The following is a 26,354-nucleotide window of genomic DNA, read 5'->3' as shown; positions in this document are numbered from 1 at the left end:
ACCCCCAAACAGAAATGTCATTTGGTCACATGGAAGAGACCATTAGAACAAGAAGGCTCAAGGAGAACAAAATGTTTAAGGAGCAGATTCCCACCATTGTACTTCCCAGCACCCTCAGTGCTGTGATGCCACTCTTCCAAGCACAACTTCCTTCATCACTAGACCTCATTTTCTCAAGGGATTATTTAAGGAAAAATAATGGGAAACTTCTCTGGAGTTCCCTGGTTCTCTGGACCTCATCTTAATGTTCTGTCTCAGTACTAAGCAATGAAGTTGTTTTTGCTGTATGTTCCAACAGTATTTCAGGTAGAGAGTGAATATCCTTTGAGGTACAGAAATGTAGCTTTGAGGTAGCTAATATGACACTCTATTTTCTCATCAAGTAGTACTTTAAGAGAATTTCCTACAGCAAGCATCATCAAACTAATGCACTGAGCAGCTGTAGTTCCTTCACCTCAATCCTAACGGTCCAAGACCTGAATGCACTTGTAAATTACTATTAGTTCTGAATCACTAGAATGTGTTGTTCTTTCCCCAGAGCTATATCCATGCATAATTTACTGATTTCCCACTGCTTACTTTATAAAATGTTGAAAATCCATGCACATACTTGGACCATTTTAGCAGGTTTTACAGACTGACAGTCCTTTTATTTGTATGAGTTCAGCATACAGCCATGTGATACACTGAAGCTAAGAAAAACTGGGGAGGATGATTCACAGGAAAATTTTTGAGAAGTCCATTTCTTCTAATTCAGTGCAAAAACAATTCACATACAGTCAATAATCAGAGACTTAATTCTACATTATTTTAAATTTACTTAGTGCTGTAAGTAATCATTAGTGACAATACTACTATCGCCTGGAAATAAGGCAGGGGCAAGATCTGACCTACATCTGTTTTATAATTATAGTGTTCATAGTTGTATATTACTTTATATGTATACACTTATATGAAACAACAGCAAAATAAAACTGTTCTCACAACAATGAACAGAGTATATTGTACAGCTTATAAGTTATGGTATACAGTCAGTCTGGTGTCACATACTATAGGTTATGGAATACATTCATAGACAATGATATATATTAATTTGCAAATTTAACAAAGAATTTCTTAAAGCAAGTAAGATATTACATACAATGGTGCTGATTCATCATTACTGCAGTTTAAAATATTGGCCCTTTCATGCCACAGGGAACTTGGAATCAAGGTAATGAATCACAGTCAGTACATACCATCTGACAGAGCTGCAATGATTTAAGAACAACCTGAATTTCTTGGAGTTTGAGTACTTGAATTTGCAGTCCTGAAGTTGAACGATGTAGGTTTAGTTTCTCTGTCTGGCTCTGTTATATACATATAAATACTTGTCTTACGGTATTTATCAGCTCTGCTTTTTGATTTGGAAATAAATACTCAGTTTATCACTTTCTTTCACACCAAAGAGGAACCAAGACATGGAAGCCCAAGGGCACATCCCACTGACATAGTGGCTGATGTGTTGGCTTTTAATGGGAAGTGGCACTCTAAGTATCTAATCACTCTATTTATAGAATTTAAACCCCTAAACTACTTTGGAACATTCATATATTTTACCTACTGCTAAGCTGGCAAATATTATTTAACTACAAGTCTAATCTAGATAATAGCTTTTAAATCCATTGAAGCCAAGATGCGTCAGAATAATAATCATACAACTATACAAATAGTTGTACCTAATTCCTAATTTTATAGTGCTGCAACTCTCCAGCAGTAAGAGAAATGTATGTATGTACACCTGTAACAGAGAAAGAGCAAACCTGTGTTGTGGATGGACTTGTGTCTGCTGTTCTCATGCTCAATGTTTAGGTTTATATTAAAAAAAGTATCAGCAGAGAATTGCTGTGGGAAGAGAAGCACAAAATGCTGCTCAAAAATATCTGAAGCCAGATGTCACAAAGTGACACTTTTGATTGCTAGGGCTGCTTGTGCTTCTGTTTGTGGTGGCTTCTCCAGCTACTCCCAGAGTATGATGATGAGGTTGGATGGGGAAGCTGCTTAACAGTGACAAAAACTGTTACACCTGTCTGCTGCAATGAACAATTGGTCCTTTGAGCTCAGATAGACAGGAGGCAGCCATGGGGTCTGAGGGGTTAAAGGCAGCTGGTGATTTAATGTCTGAGTTAGACTTTAAGAAACAGTATGCTTCATATTGCAAATTAATGCTTCTTTTACACAGGACCATCAGAATTAACAATAGGGTGCCAGAGTGCATCTTCACTAATCTATCCCATAACATCATGGAAGTACAATTTTCAAAGACACATATTTATATATCTGGTAACCACTTTTGTCCCTGTTACTTAACTAGCAATTAGAAATGCTTTGGGACACGCATACACATGCACACATTAAAAAAAAGGCAATACAAATTCTTTTGTTGCTATCAGAAATAATGAGTAGCAGCACATCATCGTTTCCTTGTCCCGCTGCTGCCACTGGAAGATTTATTGAAACTTCTGCTCATTTGTGGGAAGTGTACTGTTGGTGTTCTTTCAGTGGGGCCATATAGCCCTAAATTCCTGGCTGTGGCTGACTTTCGAAGAGGCTTGACACTGGGAAAAGGATTGAAGACTTGTGGCTTTGGGTTCCCAGGCTGGGGTGGTTTAGCCAGGTTTCCAGTGTCTCTGGATGAAGTGGAAGACTCTGATAAACATGGCTGGCTGGACCGATGGGATGCTGGCTCCACATCAGTTTGGGTATCTGAGTTGAGTTCCAGTGCTTCCAGTTTTAGCTGAACCGTGGACATGTTTGTACCGCTGTCCGTAGAGTCTGCCTCAGATGACTGCTGCTCAGCTTTCCGAGTAGTCCTGTCATCCAAACCACCTTCTTCTCTTTCTCCAAAGTCAGAATGTTTGGAAGCCTCCTCCTTTGCACCAGGACTATTTGTTTTGCAGCTGTCACTCTGCTCATCTATCAGTCCTACAGTATCTCCATAGCCCAGCTGGCCTTTGGCCCTAGCAATGTTCTTCCGATGGACTCGTATGTGAGTGCGCCACGGAGAGTTCAGTTTTGTCTTAAGATCTTCTTGGGGAATGGGAGACATCTTCCCCGTAGCATGGCTTGGGATGTGAATTACAGCATTTTTGAGAGACTTGTTATTCAATTTCATCTTCTTTCCTAAAAGGAGGTGGTTTATCACTGGGGAATGGTTTACCTGAGAAGGGAGGAGGCTGGTAACTGGCCCCTTGTCTGAAAGAAAGCATTTAAAAGAAACACAGTATTGTTAAAGAACAACGCAAATTAATGTTCTAAGGATCTACCACCAAATTTGATACCTTTTTTGAGATATGGCAAAGCTCTGTAGGACAGAATATATATTTAAAAAAACAACCCAAACTTAACAATCATCACCGTATTTCACTTATGTCTTAGAGTTGAACATAAAGCAGCACCTTCTATATAAGGATTTTCTGCCCTCTCTCACTGCTTTGCACCTGTGGGGAATCCCCAAGCCAGGAATACCATGAAAATATATAATTTAAAAAAATAGCTTCTTGATTTTTGGAATTGAACCATAATAGGTGAACATTAATATTGGCTTCTGATACTTCCCTTCTCCTTCACTTCTCTTCCAACAGCAAGAGGCAATTCAGTCTCCATATGAGGTCAGTCACACAAGCCTCTCCATGAGGCTTGTGTGACTGAAAAATGGAAAACAAACTGAAGTCCTATTAATGCATAAAAGCACATCTTATTAAGCCAGAGGAGTAGACTCAGAATTAGTGATTAGATGACAGTTTGATTAAATGACAAACCCAGCCCTGTATCATGATTAGTAAGATTAGAAAGATTTGTGTTTAGAAGGTAGGGGTTGGCATCCTTGGAAATCAACATTTTACTGTTTGCACTGTTTCTGCTGGCCTCTGTTCAAAGCAAACACTTCACTAATATTTTAGAAAAATCCTTCTAAACCACGTAAATAAAAAATTGCAGTTCCATGTATTCCAATGCTCCTGCTAGCACAGGTTTAGACAATCTAGAAGAGAAATAACAATTCTCCACAGCGACCCATTTGCATCGTGAATTTCAATAGCGAACTTAGAAGGATGACACCTAAGCAGGAGGAATGAGTGGGGTGGGCTGTGTTCAGCTTGCACACCCAGTAAAACCTTCAGCTATGCATTTCATGCCAACCCTTGCACTGCTGAGTCTGACAGTTTGGGTGACAGACTCCATAACATGGGTTGTTAAATAAGGGACTGATGTCCAGCTCAGTCCTTGCAACAGAAGCACTATGGCTAAGGAAACTGCCAGCCACAAAGGAACATCTAATCCAGTTCCTTCAGTTGCATAATTTGCCATGCCCAGATGAATTCAGAGGAGTTTAGATAATACAGACCAGCTAGGAGTCCACCTGCCACATGATCTGAAGCATCCTCATCTCTGCATTCAATTTTTTCAGTGCATCAGTATGTCAATCCTAAGAATGCCAAAGACTTGTTTTAATCAGCGAGATCAACACAATGCACCCAGATAGCAAAGCCACTTTTAAATACCATTGTTTGGTTGGTCCCTGGGACCTAAGAATACCCCAGGGTCATCATCTTCAGATCCTGACAAAAGAAGAAAAAATATCACCTTCTTGTTTTCTGCCTGCATGAAGCGGCACCCACTTTACTACTAATGTTATATCATTTACTACAATGTTATATCATCAGTCTTTCTTATTTTGTCTATTTAGTTAAATGTAAAAGAATGCCATTTGCCTGATGAAGTTAGTTTGCAATAAATCAGGGAATGAAGCACATTTTGGATGTGTTACCTGCTCTGATATACACATGGTGAACCTGCTGCTGCTGCTTCTTCTTTATCCTGGAATATTGCTTTTTCAGTGCATTAATATCAGTGGTCATACGCTCCATCATCATGCTGTTAAAAGCAGTCTGATAGTCACTTCTGCAAGAATCTATTGCTCCTGGACTTAATTCTGCAATGTTACTGGAACCAAGACTTTGTTCTTCATTCTGATCTGTAGAAGGAGGGAATAAAGTGGAGGTGAGGAGTAAATTGGCATACTCAAGAGATGTATCTGTACTTCTGTAGCTTATTTCCAAGGGAAGTCTGTGTCTGATTCCTACCATCTTATTTAACTGTAGTCTTCAATTAAAAATTTATTATAATATGTATATTTAACTAAGCTGTGCTATTTACAATAAGAAGTATTATAAATAGCACTACTGCTTAAGAATATCAGGGGTTTGAAGGGAGGTTAAAGAGTACAAAAGTCAATTAACATGGTAGTCCAAAGTTGTAAGCATAGCTTTTCAAATATCCAAAAGTACATTGAGCCACCACTGAAGTAATTCAATAACAGATTATTAAAGATATTTGGTTGTTGTAGAGGCCAAAAATGCAAGTTATAAAATACATTACAGTCAAGCAGGCATGAAATTAAACAATCAACCTAGTGCTACCAGCAAGAAGCATCAAGAAACTATACCACAGGGAGAAAGTTGCTAGTAGCAACAAAAAGGGTAGGCACAGAGCAGCTGAGGATCAGACAACTTGAGAGTGTCTCTGACTAACAGCTGCAGAGCATTAGCAGCAGAGCTGTTTATTTTCACAGCTGTTTCTGATGCACCAACCTGGCACTACAGGGTCAGGAGGATAATTCTTTTTCAAGGAATGTTTATTTGTCTTTGGCTTAGTTTGCAACAGCAGCTTGATGTTCTGACTAAGTACTAGTTTGAAGCAGCAGGTAAAGGGTCCCCCAGGAAGTGAAAAACAAAACACCACAGCAAGGAAAATTGCAGCTTACAGGTCTCAGTAAAACCAAGACACAAGAATGATGAAGCGTGAACAGCAACTTGTTACATCAGTCTGGGGTTTTTTGAGGGTAAGGTGGTGCTGAGTTGGGGATAAATAAAAATGGCCTCTCCCAAGATACTGTGAAATCACTGTTGATCCAGTACCATTTCATAAAGGCTACTACTTTTCTTGTATGGATCAGCATTTTGTACTGCTTATAGAGAATTTGCACCGGTGTTCATACAATTCTATCAAGAAACTTCCATGCAGAAGGATTTGAAAAATGGTGACATTTTGAATATATCCAAAACATACAACAATCTGGAGGTTTGGCCAAAAGGGCAGTGAAATCACCTGCAGAGTTCACTCACTGCTGATAGGTTCCAGTATTAGCCATGCATATGTTAATAAATGTCAAGATAATTTATTAAAGGAACACCCTTCAGAAAATGCTGACTACTTAACAGCTGTCTCAGAAATATGCATGGATTTAGGGTAGAATTTTTTTCAAATATGGTTCTTTTTTTGTGGAACAGCAACAATATGGGCTTGTTTTGTTACTATTACTGTAGCCAAACCCTTAACTCACACCATCATTTACTGTACACCTACAGCCTTCCAACCTGGCTTTGACAACACCTTCATGGAGCACAGAGCAAGTCATTTGGTACCTGCTGTAACCTCTGTGTGCATAGAAAACACATCTTCCATAGCAGCTTTCACAGACAGAACTGCAGATAATTTCTGCCAGGTCATATAGATTTAACTGTGTTTTCCAAAATTAAAGAAGTCATTTTTACCTTTCATCTGTTTTTGGTATTTTTGGAGTTCTGGTGCCAAAAACCCACTTAATGGTCCAAGACAACCAATTGCATTAGCAATTGAGTCTTCATCATCTAAGTCATTCTCTTCATCACTGTCTCTGGTTCTGCCTAACCTGCTGTCAAAAGAGAACATAAGAGAATTAAGGAAGGTACATTCTTAAATGTGAACATTACCAAGCATTTTTTTATCTTTTTTAGAAGCATGCAAGGGAGGATCCACCTGCCTTTTCATCTGCAAAGGGTAAACAATAACTTTATACACCATAAGCAGTGCATTTCAAACTTACCCTGAAAATGAAGTTGATTTTACTGCTGCAGGGAAAGGAGTAATATTGTATGTATATTTCTCCCTCAATTCTGCCAGTTGTGGGAAAGGAAACTGAGCCATGGTGTAAACAGTCTGGAGGTAAAAAAAAAGCAACTTTAAAAACTTTTTGCTTTAATTAACAGTCTCACAAAAGATTTCTCCATGAACAGACTTCCACAGTCTTGCAGGATTAAAGGCTGCACATTCTTGCACATTCACATGCTGTAAGAAAATGGTCTAGTTTAATTATTCAGTCAGTAATTCCTGTAAGAAAAATAGAGACTGACTCACTAGAAAGATACAGTTCTGTTTAAAAAAAAAGGAACTGATAACATGAGCTGTAGGATCCTTTACAACTCCTATACTCATTTAAAAATTATTGTCAACCCCTTCTTGCCAGCACACCAGAAATCCTCTTTCAATTATGATTTCACTTACATGAAAGCATCATTTAGGATTTGGGGGTCTTTCCAGGAGACCTAAGTTTTTGCTCAAGTATTCAACAAAGTATTAGCACTAGCACAGATAGGAAGGAGCAGTTGATGTGGACTGTTAGCTGGTTCAATATTTTACTGAGAAGCTCAAGAGCTTGTGTGAGGAAATCACATCAGCCAAAAATCATCACTAAAGAGGAAGGATCCAACATATGCAAGTTTTCTTCCCTCAATTTCTAGTTTTGATTGCTGGTTAGTTTTGAGGCTAAAGGTGGGATTTGGTGGGGTAAAGGTAGTAGTTTTTCTAAAATGCTAATAGATTTTCTTCACATCAATACTCAGAATTTAAGAAGATACATAGTTGTAAATATATTTCCTTTTAGCATTATTTTTGCTGCAAGTCACGAGCCCACCTGGCATAAAGACACATCACATTCATTGCAGTATCACTGCTGATTTGTTCCTACATACTTTAGTTGCCTTTTTCCCTCTGCATTTGTTCACTATTCAGAACTTTCAAATAACTGCCAAATAATTCATTCTGAGTCTCAATGTCAGAAGAAAAAAATATATATATAATTTCCCATAGTTTCTCTGAAATATTAAAGCTTTTCCACATCCTGAAAATTAAATATCTTTTGAAAGACAGCAACATAAAATTTTCTCATTAGCTATGACAGTAAATCTTCACTTATATATTTTTTTCCCTGTGCTTTTAAGTCAGTGACATTTTCATCTGAAGGCAAATGACCTCAATTAAGATGAAAGGAAATTCTGAACAGTTTCTACACAATCCATTCTTGAACCATGCCTTGTCTATGCTAAGTACACTGAGGAAAATTGCCAACATGAATTCAGTACTAGACATTTCCTGCCATAAGGAGGGAAAAAAGTTTTGTTAATGGCAATGATGTAAGCACTGAGGAGCAGGAAGGACAGTCCCCTCTGATTCAGAGAGAGGGCAATAGTGCCCCTCAACAGACTTCTGTGTGAGAATGCTTCTACAGTTCAAGCCCTGCACAGCCTCTAAGGAAAGGAAGATGCCTTCAAAAATCCATAGCATGAACTGAAGTTTTGCCACTCGATTAAACTACAGTGCTACTGTGAAAGATAAATATTCCCTAGGGCCTGAACAGTGATTTCCCATTGGTCTACCAGACAAAGGGATTTTATGATCTAGAGAAAGACCTACCTCCAGCCCAACATGTCTGCCTGCTTGTTTGATCTCCACCATACTTTCCTGTTAGGTTTTATTTTTTTCCATGTGTTTCAACTCTCTCCAGAGGTTTGTCTGGAATTTATTTCTACTCCTTATGTCAATGTCCTTCTCAGGTAACTTGTTCCATATGCTAGTTACCCTTTAAGTGAAACAGTCAACTTCAATTCCTCCATTTGCTCCTTGCACCTACTGTTTCAGATTATACTTTTAGCTTTTGCCTGTCTCCAATCTGTGTCTCTTCCACATCTGCTACAAGTTCTTTCATTTAGCATACATATTTTAGCTTAACTATTGTTATCAGGTTATAACTGCAGGCCTTGCTTACCACCTGGCTAAGAGATCCACAAAACAAATTTTATGCCAGTGCCAGTTCCACTGGAAATTTTAAAAAATGTTGTCAGCCAACATCTCTGATATCCTCCCAGCAACAATTCAGAGTCAAAGCATTCTTTTTCTAGTCATTACACAGCCTTGGATGCCATTTGGTTAATTCTGGGGAGCTGTCCCAGAGAGAAATAGCCTACACACAAAAGCATGATGCAGCCAAACTTAGCATCTTATTTACATAAGGGACAGATCCTGGGAACAAGAAAAGAGACAAGGACAAAACCCCCTCTATTCTCACTTTAAATCATTTGACAATCCTTTTCCTTACTCTAAAAATGCAGAGCTGTCTACACCCTCAGCAGAACACCATATGGGAGGTGATGGGCTGTGGCTTCCAAACAGGGTAAGCCATTTTGCAGACATCTTATTACTTATCTCCATAGCTGCCCCCCACTGGTTTAAGGATATTTTTTCTTTTCAGTTTGACTAAGAAAACAAAACAAAAAGCAGAATCAAAAACAAACCCAAAAGAAAACAAAGTGTTACTCAAGTAGCAAGTTAACAGTGAATACCATCAAATCAGGGCAACTGCCTCGGCAGATGGTCCAAAATGCTAGAGTACCACAGAAGGATTAATCCCTGTTCCCCTCTGTTCTAGTAAATACAAAGGGATGCCTCTTCTCCAGTTGGCTGCTCATCTCCTCTGTGCTGCGTGTTCCTGGGTGTACAAACTGAAGCAGTTTAGCTGGTTATAAAAGTGCTCACTTTCTGACAAGGCATGGAAGCACAGACTCAGTCTAGCACACTCTGTTTAGAATATCTGCAGACACCTGACTACAGCCTTCTGTCTCCATATTGGAACCAATACATACCCAGCCTAGAATCTGATGTGTACAGCACTTACCCTTTATTCACCCAGACTGTTCAGTCTGAAAAAGGAAGAAACTGTAGGCTGGCATGCTCCTCCAATGCCTTCATGCTCTCCTCAGCAAAAACATTAAGAACTTTTGTCACACAAGGGCCAAATCTGCAAAAGCTTTAAGACTCACCCTAACTATAGGTACTGTCTGCATGGGAGCAATAAAACTGCAGCACCTATACATGCTGGTGGAAAGAATAAGGACATGAGTCCCCTTGTTCTACTTTAGACATCTGCTCTGTCAACACTTCCCTTGAAGGATCAGTTGTACCTCCCTCCTCTAATTCCTAAAAGAAACAAGGCTCTTAGAGCACAATTTGTTTTTCAGTGGTTGAGAAGTGCCTGTTAGGCTGGCTTAAGTGAGCCTGGACAAGCAGTTTAGATGCAAATATAAGTGTTATGCAGGTCTGAAGAGAAGTGAGATGATTGCCACCAGCGAGCTCTTCTGAAATGCGATGGGAAGGTAGAGTGGGATATTATAATCCTTTCCCCACAGTAGGATACTAGTCCTTGAGCCATCTTGTAAAAAATATTAGATGTAAATTAATAATTTTGATTTTTATTAGGGAAAAAGCAAAGAAAATGAAAACAAAGCATCTCTGGATGACTCCTCTGAAAAAGCTTAAAGCAATTTAAAAACCAGCATGTTCGAGCAGCCTGGATCTTTTCATTAATGCAATGGTTCATATTTCTTAATTTTTTTCTCCAACCACATACATGGTAGCACTTATATGCCCTGATGGTAAACTCTTGTAGTTCCTTATTCTTTCCACTTAGGATAAAGAGTGGAGGCCTCAGAGATGGCTACACTGCCAGTGCCTGCCTTTGACTTGAAGAAAGCTATGCAAACTATATTGTGGTTTCTTCAACAGAGAGGACACACATAAACCAGACACACTGTTCCTCCATACATAGAACTTAAACCTGCCACATTCTCCATATCAATGGCAATGCTATCCTAACACTCCTGTCAGTGCCATAAAATACACACATACACTATGAACACACATATCTATTGTGACAAATACTCATTTTTTGTTGAAGCACAAAAAGATTGCTAATTTGCTAGTATTTGTAGTTGCAAGAGTTAAAAAAATATCCCTCCAACCCATGCCTTATCTCTATTACACACAGCAACAAAGAAAGAAATCCACAGAGTCACAAAAGACCACCTCAACTTCCCCAAAATTATTCTTATTCACAAATGCCACATCTTGATTTTGTACCACACTGGAGACCAGGAACTGAAACACAATGAGAAGATGTCAGCTTGTGCTGCCCTCCTTACACATCCTCACTATCTGAACTGTCTTGTGAAGAACTTTAACACTTTTTAAAAGCTTGTGAGTACCTCTGACCAGCTGCATTTCCATTTTTGAAGCAAAACAAAGCCATAACATTCACTTCTCCCATTCCTAGAGCTTTGTCATCAGACAAAATAACAATGACCAAAATAATAAAACTGAAAATAGTGTATTTTAACAGTCTTCCAACAATAGGTAACAGAAGTCACTTGCTAACAGCTGTTATTAAACTTTTGTAGCTTCACAGACTGACTTTTTTCCTTCCCTTAAGTCAGGTACGAAGTTTCAGGTGAATTATCTTCTCTGTACTTGCTCCCATTTGATCAGTATGCTCTAACCCATCAAAAGGAAAGTTCCAGAACTGCAGCACTAAGTCCTTATAAAGCATGTAAGTAGACAACACCTTAAAAATACCACAAGAGTAAGTGTAACTGTAAATAAATAAATAAAGTTATCTGCTATACTAAAGGCCCTTTCCTTTCCCAGAACAATGTGGGTCTTTGTTCTCATACAATGGCATATACTTTGATAATTCAATTATCTACAAATGTCTTTGTTTACAGTACATTACTGACTGTTCATGTTTTGGTTTTTTTTAAATCATTAAGGACTTTTTCTACACTTCTCACTTCATTAACCCTTATTTCCCAGTGTCTGCAGAATGGAAAGGACACAGTGTAATAAAAAACTGACCAAAACATAAAAATAAGGCAAAGAACACCCTAAAAATGGTGACTACGAAACATCCTAGAAATGGTGACTAATCTTGTGTAAATGGAATTGAGCATCATATCCCAAAAGACTCAGCTGTCAACACAGAATCAATTTTTATTAAATGACACCTAGTGGTTCTCTACATTTCATATAAAAATAAGATTCTAGCTCTAACTGCAGGTCACCTACTTGTTTCATTGACATGCTAGCTCAACTCTGTTATCTGAAGCTTTTATTCTTGGGAGAATTTAGGTTTCTGCAGTATTTGAAGAAAAATGTAATTTGTTAGAAATCAAGACCTGAAGAAATCAACACAGAAAACACAAAAATTAATTATGTTACAATTACTCACCTGCATAAGTTCATTGCTGTCAATCAGACTGTCTTCAAGCATCTCCTGGGTCAGCTTGCCCATAGTACTGTAAAACTCATCTGCAGTTTCACAACACTCAATTTGCCTACATCAAAATACATGTTAGTTTTTATTTGACTTTTGCATATGATTCTACATGCTCAAAACAAAACTCATCTTCTTGTCATCATAAAATATACATTTCTGTTAGCTTAACTTCTAAGTTTATTTGCAGTTCTGCCTAGACTTCCAAATAATAAAACTATGCACACAACATTGGAAAAGCTGCAGCACTAAAAAGATGCATTGACTACAGCCTGCTGTCCTGACTCCTCATAACAGATGAATGTATCTCCAGACAGGCTATTCCCTCTGCCCCTTTCATTCTGCAGCACAAGAATCAATACATTTTGCCTCCTACTAGCACGAGGGGGTTCTCTTATCAGCTCAAAAAGGGAGCATAAAGATTTCTTGACTACCTCATCACTCATTCTTCACCATGCACCAAATGGCCAAATTCACTGTCTGAACTTTGTCAGACAGGACAATATTCACTGGCCAGAAACCATTCCTGTGGAATAAATTAGTACAGATGCATTCATACATGTAATTGTGTTAAAAAATAATTAGGCTAACATAAAGGCACAATGAAGGAAAATTCACTCATCATTTTTGTGAATGCTATTTCTAAATTAGGGGTGGGAAGAGTGTGGATTTTGGTTTTTTGTTTGCTTTGGTAGGATGCTTTTGTTTGCCTTGTTTTGGGAAGGGGGTTCAATTGGATACTTTTTCTGCCCTTTTCTTTACATTTCTAAAAGCACAGAATCATTCTAAAAACAGAGAGTGTCATCTAGAGGAAAAGAAATATGAGTAATATGCTTTTGTGAATTGGTGTTCTACACACATTAGGGTCAGCTGCTAAACATCTCTCCTGTCAAGTGAGAAATTTGTTTTTCTTATATCCCAAGGAAGTGCTTTGATGGCTACATATTGTAGCCTCTCCTCTAAAACCCAGATGCTGGAATCATGAAAAAAATACACTGCCTTTTTTCTTAAGCAATACAAAAAGCAGCTTCCCTTGATCTTCAGCAACTGCACATAACAACCATTGAGCTATGAAACTCCTGAAGTCTTAACACGGTTTGGGTAAAATAATGATTACATAGCTAAAAAAAACCCTTAAAAAGTAGTATAAACAGCAGGTATGTAGCCAATTATCACAAACTTATGGCTTACCTGCCCTGCTACCTTTAGTCTCTCATGACCTCCACATACTGCTTTCTCTACTGCCCCTATATTTAACTTCCCCATTCCTTCAGCCTCCCTCAAAACAGAAGTACGATTGAGCCACCTACATTTTAAAAATGCACTTCTCACCCTATTTTCATTTTGAGAATGAATCTTGAGAAGTATGAAGATCATGAGACTATGAACACTATTTCTGGCCCCACCTCTTTAAATCCCCCATTCTAGTTCTAATGGTGGACAAAGAGAAGTAAAAATATTACCATCTTCTCCCAGCATAAACAGTGCCCTGTCTTTTACCAGACCTTCTCCCATTCCCCACAAACAACAGTTGCAAGACATGCAGAGTGATCAGCTTATTTCTCTTAGACACATTCTTATATATTTCTTGATTCTGTTCCTTTCAATTTCTTAAAACATGTTTAATTTTTCTTTAAGTTTTTCTTTAAGTTTTTCTTTAAGTTTTTCTTTAAGTTTCTTTAAGTTTTTCTTTAAGTTTTACGGTAAAATCTTCAAAGTAGTAAGTTCCTTTTTATCATGTTATGAGTTGTAGCATTCACAATTATAACTTTTAAGTGTACAGAGATCTACTGAAAGAACTTTTTATCTAAAACACTATGTGTCTACATACAGCTTAATCCCAATGCAAATGATTCATGCAAGTTTCATTCATTGAACTAAACTGAATATAAAAAAGCTCTCAAGAAATTATTATTTTAATTATTACTCTTCAGATTAAAAATCAAATGTACTAAACAAATCCTCTTACCATGCAACTGGCCTGCAGTGCTAATTTATTCAGAAAGAAAAAAGGAAATGAAACTTCCAAGGACAGACTGAACATAAATCCCATTGGTTCAATTTCAGAGAAAAAAGGAAGACGAGTTTTAATAGGCTTGAAGAAAGCTATCACAAGAAAAAAAATCGATGCAGCTGCTGATGCCAGCTGAAAAATGTTTCCAGCTGAACTAACATCTGCTTGACCTGTCAGAGCTCACACCTCCCACTGAAGCCAGTGACAAAACTCATTTCTCTGGGAGCACTGTAAACTCCTCGGAACACAAATATTTGCTTTGACAACAGAGAGGTTTGAAGAACTAACCACCTCTTGTGTTCTGGCCATGTGGTGAGTTTCCAAGGCCACAAAGGACTACAATGGAAACTTGGCTGGAATGTGCTGAAAAGCAGAGAATTTCAGGAAAATTCATTTTCAGGCCTTAACAGAAAAGACTCACGTACCACAGGGTCATTCCCTTAGTAACACTGAACTCTTGTACTGGGCAAAGCCAATGGGCTCAAATCCTTAAGTCTCCTTAAGTGAAACTAAGGAAATTAACATCCCCACTTTCAGGTACCCAACTAAATTAGTTGGTCACCCTCAAATCTCTTAATCTGTCGTTTTACAGAGTATTTACCACTTCCTTCAGAGGTTTATGTTCAGGAAAGTCCAACCTTTTAGCACAGCATAAAGACAAAATACACAGACAACTCCAGCAACTGGAGACATTTTCTCCAAAAAGGGTCAATTAATTATAATGCCCATTCTGACATAATGTCAGAATCACGTGTTTTTAAGAAACCATAAAGGTCCTTTTTGCAGCTTTTTCAAAACAGTCTTTTTCCTGAAAGATTGTATCTTGTTTAGAATTGAGAACATCTTAAAGAAAACAAAAGTTAAACATGGCTCATACTGAAAAGAAAAATCAGGTAAAAATGATCACTTACTCTCCTAGCTTTGCCCAGATAGCCAAAGCTACTCTCAGTATAATTTCAGAGCCTTCAAAGAATACTGAATCCCAGATCTTCAGAACTGTATGGTTAGGCAGACAGGTGGCAAAGAGTGTCAGAAACCACTGCATTGTGAAGACATTTGTAAGTGGGGGTTCATAGCCTCCTGAAGTTAAAAAAACAAACAAGAAAAAAACAAGTTACTTGAAGTAACTGCAATTTACTATCATTTTACAAGGAGTATAAACTGCATCATAAAATACACCAGACATTCTAGCATCTCTGTTATTGCTCAAAACTTACTCAGCCTGCAGCTGTCCGAAGATAAGCTGAGAACAATGGAAAAATTACATAATCACCTTCCATTATGCTGCACTGCAAAAAACTAAGCAGCATCATTGGCTTTGGACTATAAACCCTGGAATACACCACCACATTTTCTCCCTTATTTCAGAAAGACTGTTTCTCTTTCCCCAAAGCCATATGATATAAAAGCTTCTATCAAAAAGAAAAAACAAACCCACCAACTTCCCCACAAAATGCTGCATTTTTTCGCCAACTGATGGCGTAAGTCTTTATCTACATGGTGATAAGGTGACTGTCTCTGTAAAGTCATATCTATTATTTTAATACCCTGGTGTACTTGTTAAGTTTCAAACAAAATGTAGTATTTCAGGCTGAAACTCTAAAATGTTACTTTTTCATTGTGCTCAGAGAACACTTTGTGCATCCCAGTATCAACTGATGCACTGAAGGCCATCACCAGAGAGGCCAGCCTGTGAAAACACTTTCAAACAGTAAGTATTTCCTTGAAACAAACAAATACCATTTGTTTGTTTTTTATACAGTTTGGGCATAGACATATGGAACATAGCATCAGATCTTTTCCAAGGTGGAACTCAGGGTATACTTAGCTTCCCAACTGAAAAAGAAACCAAATCAACTAACAAAAAACCTCTTACCCTTCCCAGAACATCCCTAAATAAAAGAGCTGTAAGTCTGGACAGAATGCTATGCCAGGGAAAAAAAAATCACAATGCCAAGCCAGTTTTCAGGTAGGAACCTAAGATATACTTCTGAGTTTTGTACCTGTCTATTGATAAGGATCCAGGTGAAGAAATACTAAGCAGCCCTCACTGGTTCTCACACTGTAACTCTTCCCAGAATAGCTATATGAGCCAGCAACTACACAGAGCAGTAGGAGGACACCTATCCTGAGCTAAGGCAAGAAATTACCTTTCCAAGACAGCCTTCGTACTAAGCTAAGTGTTAATGTTGTCACTCCATGCTTTGTATATTCTTGTCAACACAATTCTGTTTGCAGCTACTGGTGGGACCAAATTCTTTCCCTTTGTTTTTTCCTGGAAGTACACCTATTTATATTCAGGTTATCAGTAACAGAAACCATCATATTTCATCTTAAAAATTTAAAATACATATTCTAAGCAATAAACTCATGTAAACACTTAAAATATTGTATTTTTAAATCAGTGCTCAGATGAAACTACAGCAAGACAGAGTTGAAGAGTTGAACAGCATTTTCTGTTGAACATACCTCCACTTTCTCTGTTAGCAGCTCTTTGCAGGGTGTCTAAGTGCTGGGACAGTTCAGGAAGCTTCATTCGTAAAAGATCTCGGAAAACAGCCATATCCACAGAGAGAGCACGGAGATTATTGACAAAGTAGCTATCAGGAAGCACCTTATCAATTAGGTAAATCATGATCTGTGGGCAGAATGAAAGACTATCATGTAGGACTTAAAGAGCAGTTATTTTCTAGGAATAACAGAAAAATAAAATTTCTCTGTTCACTAAAGAATGAATTGGAGCCAGTGGCAACACATACTTATGGCACCTCCATTTATATGGGGAAAAAATATTATCACTTTGAGCATCCTCAGGTATCCTAGATATCCACAAACATTCAAGGTACAAAGGCCTCTTGAAACTGTCCAGAATTTATGAACCATGAAATGACTGAAATCAATGACTGAAATCAATGTCACAGTAAGCTATGCCCAAGCTGGCAGCATTACCCCCACCAAAAACAATTTTTGACACTTCTGATGTTGGAACTGTTTATGAGATTCTCCACTGCTGGAGAGTCTCACTATCCCTTCTCGGGTTAATGCCACAACTAGAAGACTGATTTTGCAAATCCCCTATTTTGCCTCTCCAAAATGCAAGGCACTGTTCTTTAAAAAGAAATTCTCCATATATTTCACTGTGATTTGTTACCATATGCTGCACTCCATCTTGTCACTTTAGAAGGTGCTAAATTAAGCAGCGTGAGACATTTTAAGCAGACATCTGTTTCAAGTGAGGTAGCTCAACTACATGGATGGTAAGGAATTAAATGGATACTGTCAAACTTTTGAGAATGAAGAAATGCAACAAAAAACATGCAGAAGCTGATGATTATCATCAGCCTAACAGAAGACACTGACCCTTCACTTCAGGATCTTTTAGGATCTCTGTGGCCACTCTACTAACCACATCCAGAGAGCCTGCAGTCATCCCATCTGCATCTCTTCTACATTTCTCTCATATGAGCATCCTTACCATGTTTCATAAAGACCTTCATTCTCAAGAGATGCATTGCACCTTCACATACAGGAGACAGTCCTCCTCCAATCCCTCTCTTTTCATAAGAGGCCCACAGAAACAGCTTCTCAGACACAGGACTGCCAAGAGCACCACCTGACAGAGCCTTACTGCTCTCTTTTCTCTCCCAGCTGCTTGTGACCACATACTGCCACTTGTCCTTGAAAGATTTCTCCAGCAATAGCAGTCTTATGTTCCATGTTTTAAAGCATGTGGAACAGTAGTCAACAAAGGCAAATCAACAGCTTCTACTTGTATTTTGTCAGATGCATTATGTAACCTTTGCTGAATAGTGGGTTACCCCACAGTCTTGTGAAAATATGCTTAATTTTGTTTAGATATATTTCAAACAATGGAAGAGTAACTTAATATAGCAACATTAATGTACAATTATGCCACTTGTGTTTTCATTAATTCCTTATGACATAAGCTATAAACCCCCATGTGAAAGACACCCTTCTACAGAGGCCTTTGCTCCCTTCCCACTGAAAAGTATTACTTCATTGATCTCTGATATATGAGAGCACAGAGAAGAACAGAAGTCTTTTTCAACACTGAAGTTCTTTCTGTTTCACCAACATGTGAATTGCTTTGATAAGACTTTTTTTTAAAAAAAACAGTTCATGCATTTACCAGTTTGCAATAGATACTTTCTTCGTAACACATCTCTACATATTTATTTTTATTATTTGATTCTGTAGCATTTCCATGCAATAACATGCAAGAAAAATTTTTTTAAGTTTCAGTATCTACGAGACTTTTATAGCTTCTACTCATGCAAGATGGGATTTTCTTGTTTAACATAATTTCTGTAGGCTAACTTTGAGGCAATTCCAGGGATTTAACTTAATGCTTACCTTAACTAGCTAACACTCAAGTATCACTGGCTGGGCATTCACTGAAGCTACCATGTTGGGTCCTGTGCTGTTAAAGCCCCTTGGCATCAGTAATACCTGTTTCCTAGCCCCTGGGAGATGCTTTCCAGACACAGAGCTTTTGTTTATAATGTCCTCCCCAGAAATGGGACCTGACTGGCAAGACTTAAGGATACCCTTGCTCCCTTAACTCCCAGATTCTACAATAACCCCAGCACAGCTACCCCATAGCTACAATCCTCAGGGTACCTTTACAGGCCTCTGTAGCTGCTCACTCACTGCTTGCTTTAGGTGGCAGTGACTACAGCAAAACCATCACATGCTAATACCAAATTCTTATTTCCTCCCACTCACCCTGCTCCTTTCCTTGCCCTTCCCCTATTCCCTCTGTCTTCTGGGAAAATTCCAACCCTGCAAAGCCCACACTGAGCTTGGAAAAGAAATAATTTTTTTTTCCATTTTTATTCTTGCCAGGTAAGACCAGTTTTGGTGCAAACAGCCTTCAGGGCTTTACCTCCCTGGGGCAGTCTGGCTCCATTTATTGTCTCCTCCACACAAGGAGCCTGACACAACTCACAATAACAGACAACACAAGGATGCACACAGTTCTTAACATCAACTTGGACTTCATAAACCTTGGGCAATCCTATTTCCTATAGCATAATGCGATAAATTACTGTTAAAATATTGAGGAAATCTTAAGCAAGAATTATTGAAAGGAAATTTTACTTTCTGATCTAAAGTTGCTATATTATGGTATTTTTTTCCTATTACAGGCAGTTGTCTAGAATGAAGGATTAAATATCAGCTAGCTAGGCTCTACTGCCACAAGCTTTATATTTTAGGAGCTCTATATTAATAGGAGCACTATTTAGGAGTGCATTTAAATATTTACCATATTTAAATCATTGTCTAAAGCAAAATAAACAGCTCGGTATCTGAAGAGTTACAGTCATCTTTTATTAATTTGACCCAACTCACACATACGAGCAAATTTATTTAAGGAAATTGCGCATGATCTTGCCAAACCGTAAACCATGTCCAGTAAACTGTATTTCCATTTTCTGACATATTATAAATTTCATGAAGCTTTGTTTTATTTACAATAAAAGCCATCTAAGAAAAAAAAACACAGTAAGACTAATGTAGTCCAGAAATTAGCTTCAAAGTGACTTATGTTCATTTTGAATTTTTAGTGTTTCCCTAGGATTTGCTTTGAAACGTAGACGATTTATCAATTGCCTCACATGGAGCTGCTACAAGATGCTGATCATGAAATGTTAGTACTTCAGCTACCTATAGTGTTTGCAAGCAGATTTGGGATTATGGGATAAGATATCCTATACTAAGTAGCAGTGGTCGCATTTTTTTTTTTTTTTTTTAATTTAACACTGGTAACATTCAAACTATTCATTTTAGCTGAGACAGGATAACAAAAGAAAAAGTTCACCAATATAAATCAGCTAACTCTTTTGAGTTGTGTTCATTAGTCTGTATACAAAATTCACACATTAGTTTATTCTAAAGTTCACTAAGTAAAAGCAATCTTCAACATTGAAAAAAAAAAAAAATTACTCACTTTCAGGGCATCCCCTTCATTGCCCTCCATTACTTCCAGAATAAGCGCAGCTAGTATGTTAAATCCTTGGCAATAGCCAACAGATTTATTCCACCTGGCATAAGCCAGCAAAACACGTTTTAATACCACTCGATCTTGCTCTGCCTCCTGGCCACAGTAAGAACTGCAGCCAGTTCGGTGAAGGTCCTTTTAAGGAAAAAAAAAAAAAAAAAAGAGAAGACAAGCAGAGAAAAGATGTGTATTTTCCGTCCCCTGTTAGTTCTCTTTCCTGTCCCAATTTTCCTTCCACCTCCACCCTCCCAGTACATACTCCCAAAGTTGATGAAAATGTTTCTTTTTTAATCTGTTAAATCTTTATCTTGCCCAAAAGAAATAGTTTCAGCAAGCTCTTAAGTAAACAAGTCCCCTAAAGATATTTATAAGGCATTGCCACAGAAGATGTTAATAAATCTCTGGGTTTCAAACAGGCAAGGCACAACAGCTGCTTAATTGAACAAAAAAGAGCACCTGTTTTTATCAAAGTATAGAAGAACTAGTAGATAACTGACTTTTCCAAACACACAAGCCAGACACTGTCCTTGAAATTTAACTGATTTACAAGTGAAAGGCAAAATGTACAAAATGGCTGACTGCTTTAAATATTAAACATTAATCAGCTGAGAAATACAAATAGGCAAATGTGTTTCACTCCTGTAAAACAACTGAAGAATGCTCATTTGCTGTATTTTAAAATATGCTTTTACTCCCAGAAAACATTTGTGTTTATTTACAGAGAAGGAAAAAACCCACTTATGTTCCTTTGTCTTCATTAACTCCAGCACTTTTTTGAAATCAAAAGAAAGAAAAAATGAAAGGACAAAAACCCAGAAATAGCACCTTTTTCCCAGCCAACACTAACCAGACTAGTGCAAAAGGAACAAAGCAGCCAAAAAAAAACCTTTGGTGGGCCAAAGGAATTAAGATACATTTTTTGCTAAAGCAGTTGCAGAGACGAAAATAAATCCAAATTCAAATGTCAGTTTTTCATTTAAAAATTAAAAAAGAAATAACAAAGTAGCTGGCTACCTTTACTATCTGGATGCCCATAGAGTCATCATCAGGATTACTTCTTTCATTGAATGTGAAACGCATGGTTTTGTCCCAGTCAATGGCAATACTGTGTAAGTACTGATCAGCCAGGGTCAACCAAACCTAGAAATACGCACGGCAAAATTAATTATTTCTCTGATAAAATATCAAGTTTCAATATATATTGTTAGATGAACCTTATCAGCTTCACCCATACGTGATCTGCTGTTAGATTTGAAATATGCAGAAGAGGATTTTAGCCACAACAATTTTTTGCACAATTAAATTAATACCTTGCTCCCTAAGACAGAAAGGAAGAAAATGGCCAGCATTAAACATCCAGATCTGCGGGCTGCTTCCAAAGATGCAAGTCAGCTGTCAGTGAATTCACAGGAGCCCTCCAAAATGGAAACACAAGGCAAGGACCCTCTGTCAGTTCAGACCTTCTATCCTCATAACCAACAAAGAGTTTGATAAAAGGATAACACTGCTGCTGGCTTTCCTCAAACTCAACCATGGATACGTCTCCTGGAAACTCCCAAAAGAAATCTAGCAGTGTTGGTGCTTCTCTTTATCAGAAGTCTCTTCTGATGAGTTTGCAGAACAAACAGCATCTAGTATTCACCATTTGGGATTGATCTGAAAGCATGATTTGGATCAAAGCAACTTACTCTTACAAGAGGGCTTCCTAAACTGTTGGTGCTACAGGAGTTCTGAAACAAACACATTCATGACTTTTAAAGCCTAATAATTGCCAGAACAGATTTATGCATGTGTATCCAAGACAAAGGCTGGACCTTTATTAAAAATTTGAAAACTTCCTGAACCATGAAAGGCACATGACAGACCATACAATGACAACAAGTAACAATAAAGGACCTTTTTTTCAGGAAACTGAAAGAAATCATGAAAGCAAACTGGTCAAGTTTTATATCAGCCATTAATTCACTCAAGTGAGAAAAGCAATGTAGACACTTCCCACAGATTTAAACACTGAGATAGCTGCATGATGAAGGAATTTATAGACAGCTCACAGAATCTCATGTTTTCTGCATTTAAATGTCTCTTTCTACACTTTTGTGAAGCGACTCATGTGGAGGAATGCCACTGTTCTGCCTCCCAACAGCCTCAGCACTGCTGACACCCTACTGATGTTGTTTGACTGGATTCTTTATCTCTGCCAGCCCACATGCCACAACAATAATGCAGATGTCAACCTGCTCCTTTTGTTGACAGCAAAGGAGGCAATCTGCCACCACAAAGACTGCCACCACAAAATACTTCCTCTATTTTGGTATCTACCTTAAAATCATTGTGAACCGGGGAATGGCAGTAAAAAGATCTCTTTTCATCACTACTTCTTTGGTTAGCATCATGTGAGCAAACACAGAGATGGGCAGAGTGAAAAGGAAAGAGATCTGAGCTGCATGATGTGGCAGAGCACACACAGGTCTGCTGATTACACAGAACTTGGAGGAGTGGCTGATAAGCCCAAGGACACCTTGACAGGACGGAAAAATGGTCTGACAAGAACCTCATTCAGGTCAACAAGGAGAAGAGCAATATCCTGTCTCTGGGGAGAAACAATCCCAAGCACCAATCAATATATGTTGGGGACACCCAGTTGCAAAGTACCTCCTGCTATGCATGAAGGCTGAGAGAGCTGGGACCATTCAGAATGGAGAAAAGGTAGCTTTGGGGAAATCCAACCAGTGTGTATAAACACCTGAAAGGAGGGTGCAAGGAGGAGGAAGTCAGGCTCTTGTCATCTGTACCAGTGACTGGACTGGAGATAATAGGCACAAACAGAAACACAGGAGGTTCTCCTCAAACATCAAGAAACACATTTTCACTGTGAGGGCAACTGAGCACTGTCAAAGATTTCCCAGAGAGGTTGTGGAATCTCTGTCCTTGGAGATATTCAGTAGTCACCAGGACACAGTCCTTGGCAACCAGCTGTAGGTGGCCCTGCTTGGGCAGAGGGGTTGGACCAGATGACTTCCAGAGGTCCCACCCAAACTCAACCCTTCTGAGATTCTGTGACCCCTGCCACTCATGTACCACAGAAAAGTGTCTGAGACACTTTCTGGAGTGTGAGAAAAGAATATTTCAGGAAAGAAAAAAGGCTGTTAGATGGGTATAAGGATTCATTGAAGCTGTAGATTAAAAATAAATTCATCGTGGTGTGAGGAAAACAATGCCACAAAGTCTTCTCTTCCTTCTCCCCTGATTTGTAAAGACGTAGAGTTCAGTTTGGAAAGACAGTAAAAACAGGAAAAAGAAATTAAGCTGATACATCAGAAATATGTGGAACTATATTATTTTTATATAATTTATAATTCATATAATATATAAAATTATATTTAATCATTATAATTACACAATTATAATTTATAATTTCTACATTATAACTATTATATATACATGGAACTACATATTTTATAAATCTTTAAAAATATTATTTTTATTAAAACTGTGGTTTTAAAGCTGAGATTGAGTGTCTCAGTTTTTAAGAAAAAATTAATAGACATGCCCCTTTTTATACTAGGGGACTTCAAATGTTGAAGAATGCAATAAAATAAGTGTGGCAAAATCCCAATGGACCCTTTTCTACAACACTCAGTGCAATTTCCCATTAATGCTGCACTCTGCCATTCTACATCACTCCTGACTTTGAACTTCCCTAATTTTGGTAATCTGTCTTTTCCCCAACAACTGTTTCTATGAGCATTCTTGTCAGCATTAACCATCTATCAACTTCACCTTCGTAAGTGTAACATCCTACACTGCAGATATGTTCTCCTTTCAGTTTTCTTCAGCTGTGGGGGCAATTTCACCAGTGCAATTTCTTGAGACTGACAGTATGAGGCAATAACATCTGCACCAGAATAAGTTACCTAAGCCTCAAGCAGAAAGAGCCCAACTGTTGAAAACATCATATTTACCTGTCTCCTCAGCCTTTCCATCTGCCCTGTGAGGCTGTCACTGAATAGTGAAAACAAGGAAAAATCCCCAGTACAACTTAAAAGGTCCAAATATTCATTACAAAACCCACTAACAGATAACATTGATGTAATTCACCTCCCCTGAGAAACCTACAGGCAATATGGCCCACAAGGCATGGAGGTCTACCTACCTTTCTCCTCCATTCCTTTGGGATGCCTGTGGGCAGTCTGGCCACTGCTTTGAGGGCATCATGCCACTAAAAGAAAAAGCATCCCAAAATGTAAAATATCCATCATTAGTTTAACGCTACAGCATAGTAACATTTGCTACCTTGCAGACATGCACATTCATTTCATTTTACTGCACACATGTCAGAGTTTAACTGCTTAATCCACTCACAGGGAAGATACAGATTAATTACTTGACGATTTGACTAAAGTATAATATTCTAGGACACAAGGATTTAGGAAATATCTGAGCAAACAATGAAAGCCTATTCCATTTTCTGAATATGAATGAAACAGCTCTTGATGCAATTGCAAATAATATGCTGATATTATGATGACAAATGCACTTTGAACTAGCGCAAGCACCTTGATTGCAGAGAACCCACTCCTTCACAAACTCAAGAAAAAAAATAAATCAAATTACCTGCTGAAAACCATTTTGACCTAAAGATGGCTCAAGAGTGAATTTTAATTTTGTATCAACCCCTAGAAAGAAAAAAAAAAAAAGCTCATTATTTCATTACACAAAAATCCCACAGTTGAAACAAGAACACAAAATTTTATCTTCCTATTTTAATAACTACATTTCAACCTGTTTTGGCAAATTTTATCTTCACAGTGGATTCCAGGAACATGTTAAGAAGTACACAGACAAAATGTTTTTAAAATGCAGTAATGTTCTCTTTAATGATGTAGTCTGGCACAACTCATTTCACTAATATTCATATAGTTCACTGGTCTACACACTATACTAGTACACTGCAAACTGTTATATACATCCACAGAAAAATACAGATGCACAGACAGTTTCTTTTCATCTATGCCAGCTTCTTGACATTAAGTCAATCAAAACTAATTCATAAGTTTGGTGTGTGAAAATTATTTTACTGTTAAGAATATTTTTTTTTTCAAATTCCTCAGACCATAACACACATTTGGTTAGTACTGTTATTTAAGCTTAGATTTTATTTTGGCCATATGAGCAAACTATTTTACTTGTTATGAAGAAGGCCTAGTAATTGTTCATACAATATTACATAAAATACCAGAATCTCAAGTGGATCCCAACATGGCACTGGAGTATGATCAACATGATCAACAGTAAAATGTTTAATTTGCTTTCCATCCCACAGTTTGAATGTGCAATTCCTTGATCCTTCAAATGCCGCTGTCCAGAACTCAGGTGCTGAACACAGCATCAGATCACATCCCCTCCCTCCCACTGGCTGGCATGAAGGATGAAGCCCTCTTTTATTTTCCTTCCACAATTTAACACAATGCTATTGTTCCATATTTACAATTATGTTATGCATAGCTTCTCATCTTTCCAGAATATGAAGCCAAACAGTTTTAACATAGAAATATATATATATATATATATATACATACACACATATATATACATACACACAGAAAACCCAAACTAATTATAATCCTGCAAGGTTTTAAGTATTTAATATCCATGCTAATCAACTCACCAGTAATACCCAGTTCTTTGGAGGTCTAAACCTACAAGTGTGACAGAAAACCCAACTGTAGTGGCATTTGCTATTTATGGAATGTAAAATGCCTTTGAGCATTTGCATACTGAAGTGGTAAGTAATTTTAAAGCCTTACTACCTGAAAATTATATACTTAAAGACAAAATCTTTTTCTCCATGGCTTTTTTTTTTTCTTTGTTGGGGTTGAGTGAATAGAAACAAAGAAAAAAATGACACAAACTCCAGCACTGTTTAAAATTTTAGTGTTTTAGAATTGCATCACTGTGACCTGGGGATTAGTGCCCTTGTTTCCCTGCTTCAGATCTAAAAGACATGCTTGTCAGACCTAGAAAAATAAAGACTTCTAACCATAATAGATATGTCTTAAAAAAACATGGAAGGATTAATA

At 37.8% G+C, this 26,354-nt stretch overlaps 1 protein-coding gene across 4 annotated transcripts in view; it reads right to left on the bottom strand.

Annotated features, from left to right (window-relative positions):
• Positions 1 to 618: 618 nt before the first annotated feature.
• Positions 619 to 26,354, bottom strand: part of TBC1D30 (TBC1 domain family member 30) — a 52,622-nt gene continuing 26,886 nt past the window's right edge. For 3 of the 4 annotated variants that reach the window (XM_036400689.1, XM_036400686.2, XM_036400688.2), the window contains 11 exons: positions 24,889 to 24,950; positions 24,428 to 24,493; positions 21,289 to 21,414; positions 20,224 to 20,409; positions 16,722 to 16,890; positions 15,164 to 15,332; positions 12,194 to 12,299; positions 6,905 to 7,017; positions 6,594 to 6,733; positions 4,808 to 5,014; positions 619 to 3,234 (listed from right to left, as the gene is read on the bottom strand). In XM_036400689.1, coding sequence (XP_036256582.1) covers positions 2,453 to 3,234; positions 4,808 to 5,014; positions 6,594 to 6,733; positions 6,905 to 7,017; positions 12,194 to 12,299; positions 15,164 to 15,332; positions 16,722 to 16,890; positions 20,224 to 20,409; positions 21,289 to 21,414; positions 24,428 to 24,493; positions 24,889 to 24,950 — 2,126 coding nt within the window. In that variant the 3' untranslated portion in view covers positions 619 to 2,452. The remainder of the gene's footprint in view (positions 3,235 to 4,807; positions 5,015 to 6,593; positions 6,734 to 6,904; positions 7,018 to 12,193; positions 12,300 to 15,163; positions 15,333 to 16,721; positions 16,891 to 20,223; positions 20,410 to 21,288; positions 21,415 to 24,427; positions 24,494 to 24,888; positions 24,951 to 26,354) is intronic. The other variant, XM_036400687.2, reaches the window with a different exon arrangement.

The sequence above is a fragment of the Molothrus ater genome, chromosome 5 (assembly GCF_012460135.2).
Source record: "Molothrus ater isolate BHLD 08-10-18 breed brown headed cowbird chromosome 5, BPBGC_Mater_1.1, whole genome shotgun sequence".
NCBI classification, from domain to species: Eukaryota; Metazoa; Chordata; class Aves; order Passeriformes; family Icteridae; genus Molothrus; species Molothrus ater.
Note: the sequence above shows the minus strand (reverse complement) of the source record. Positions and strands in the feature narration are given on the sequence as shown.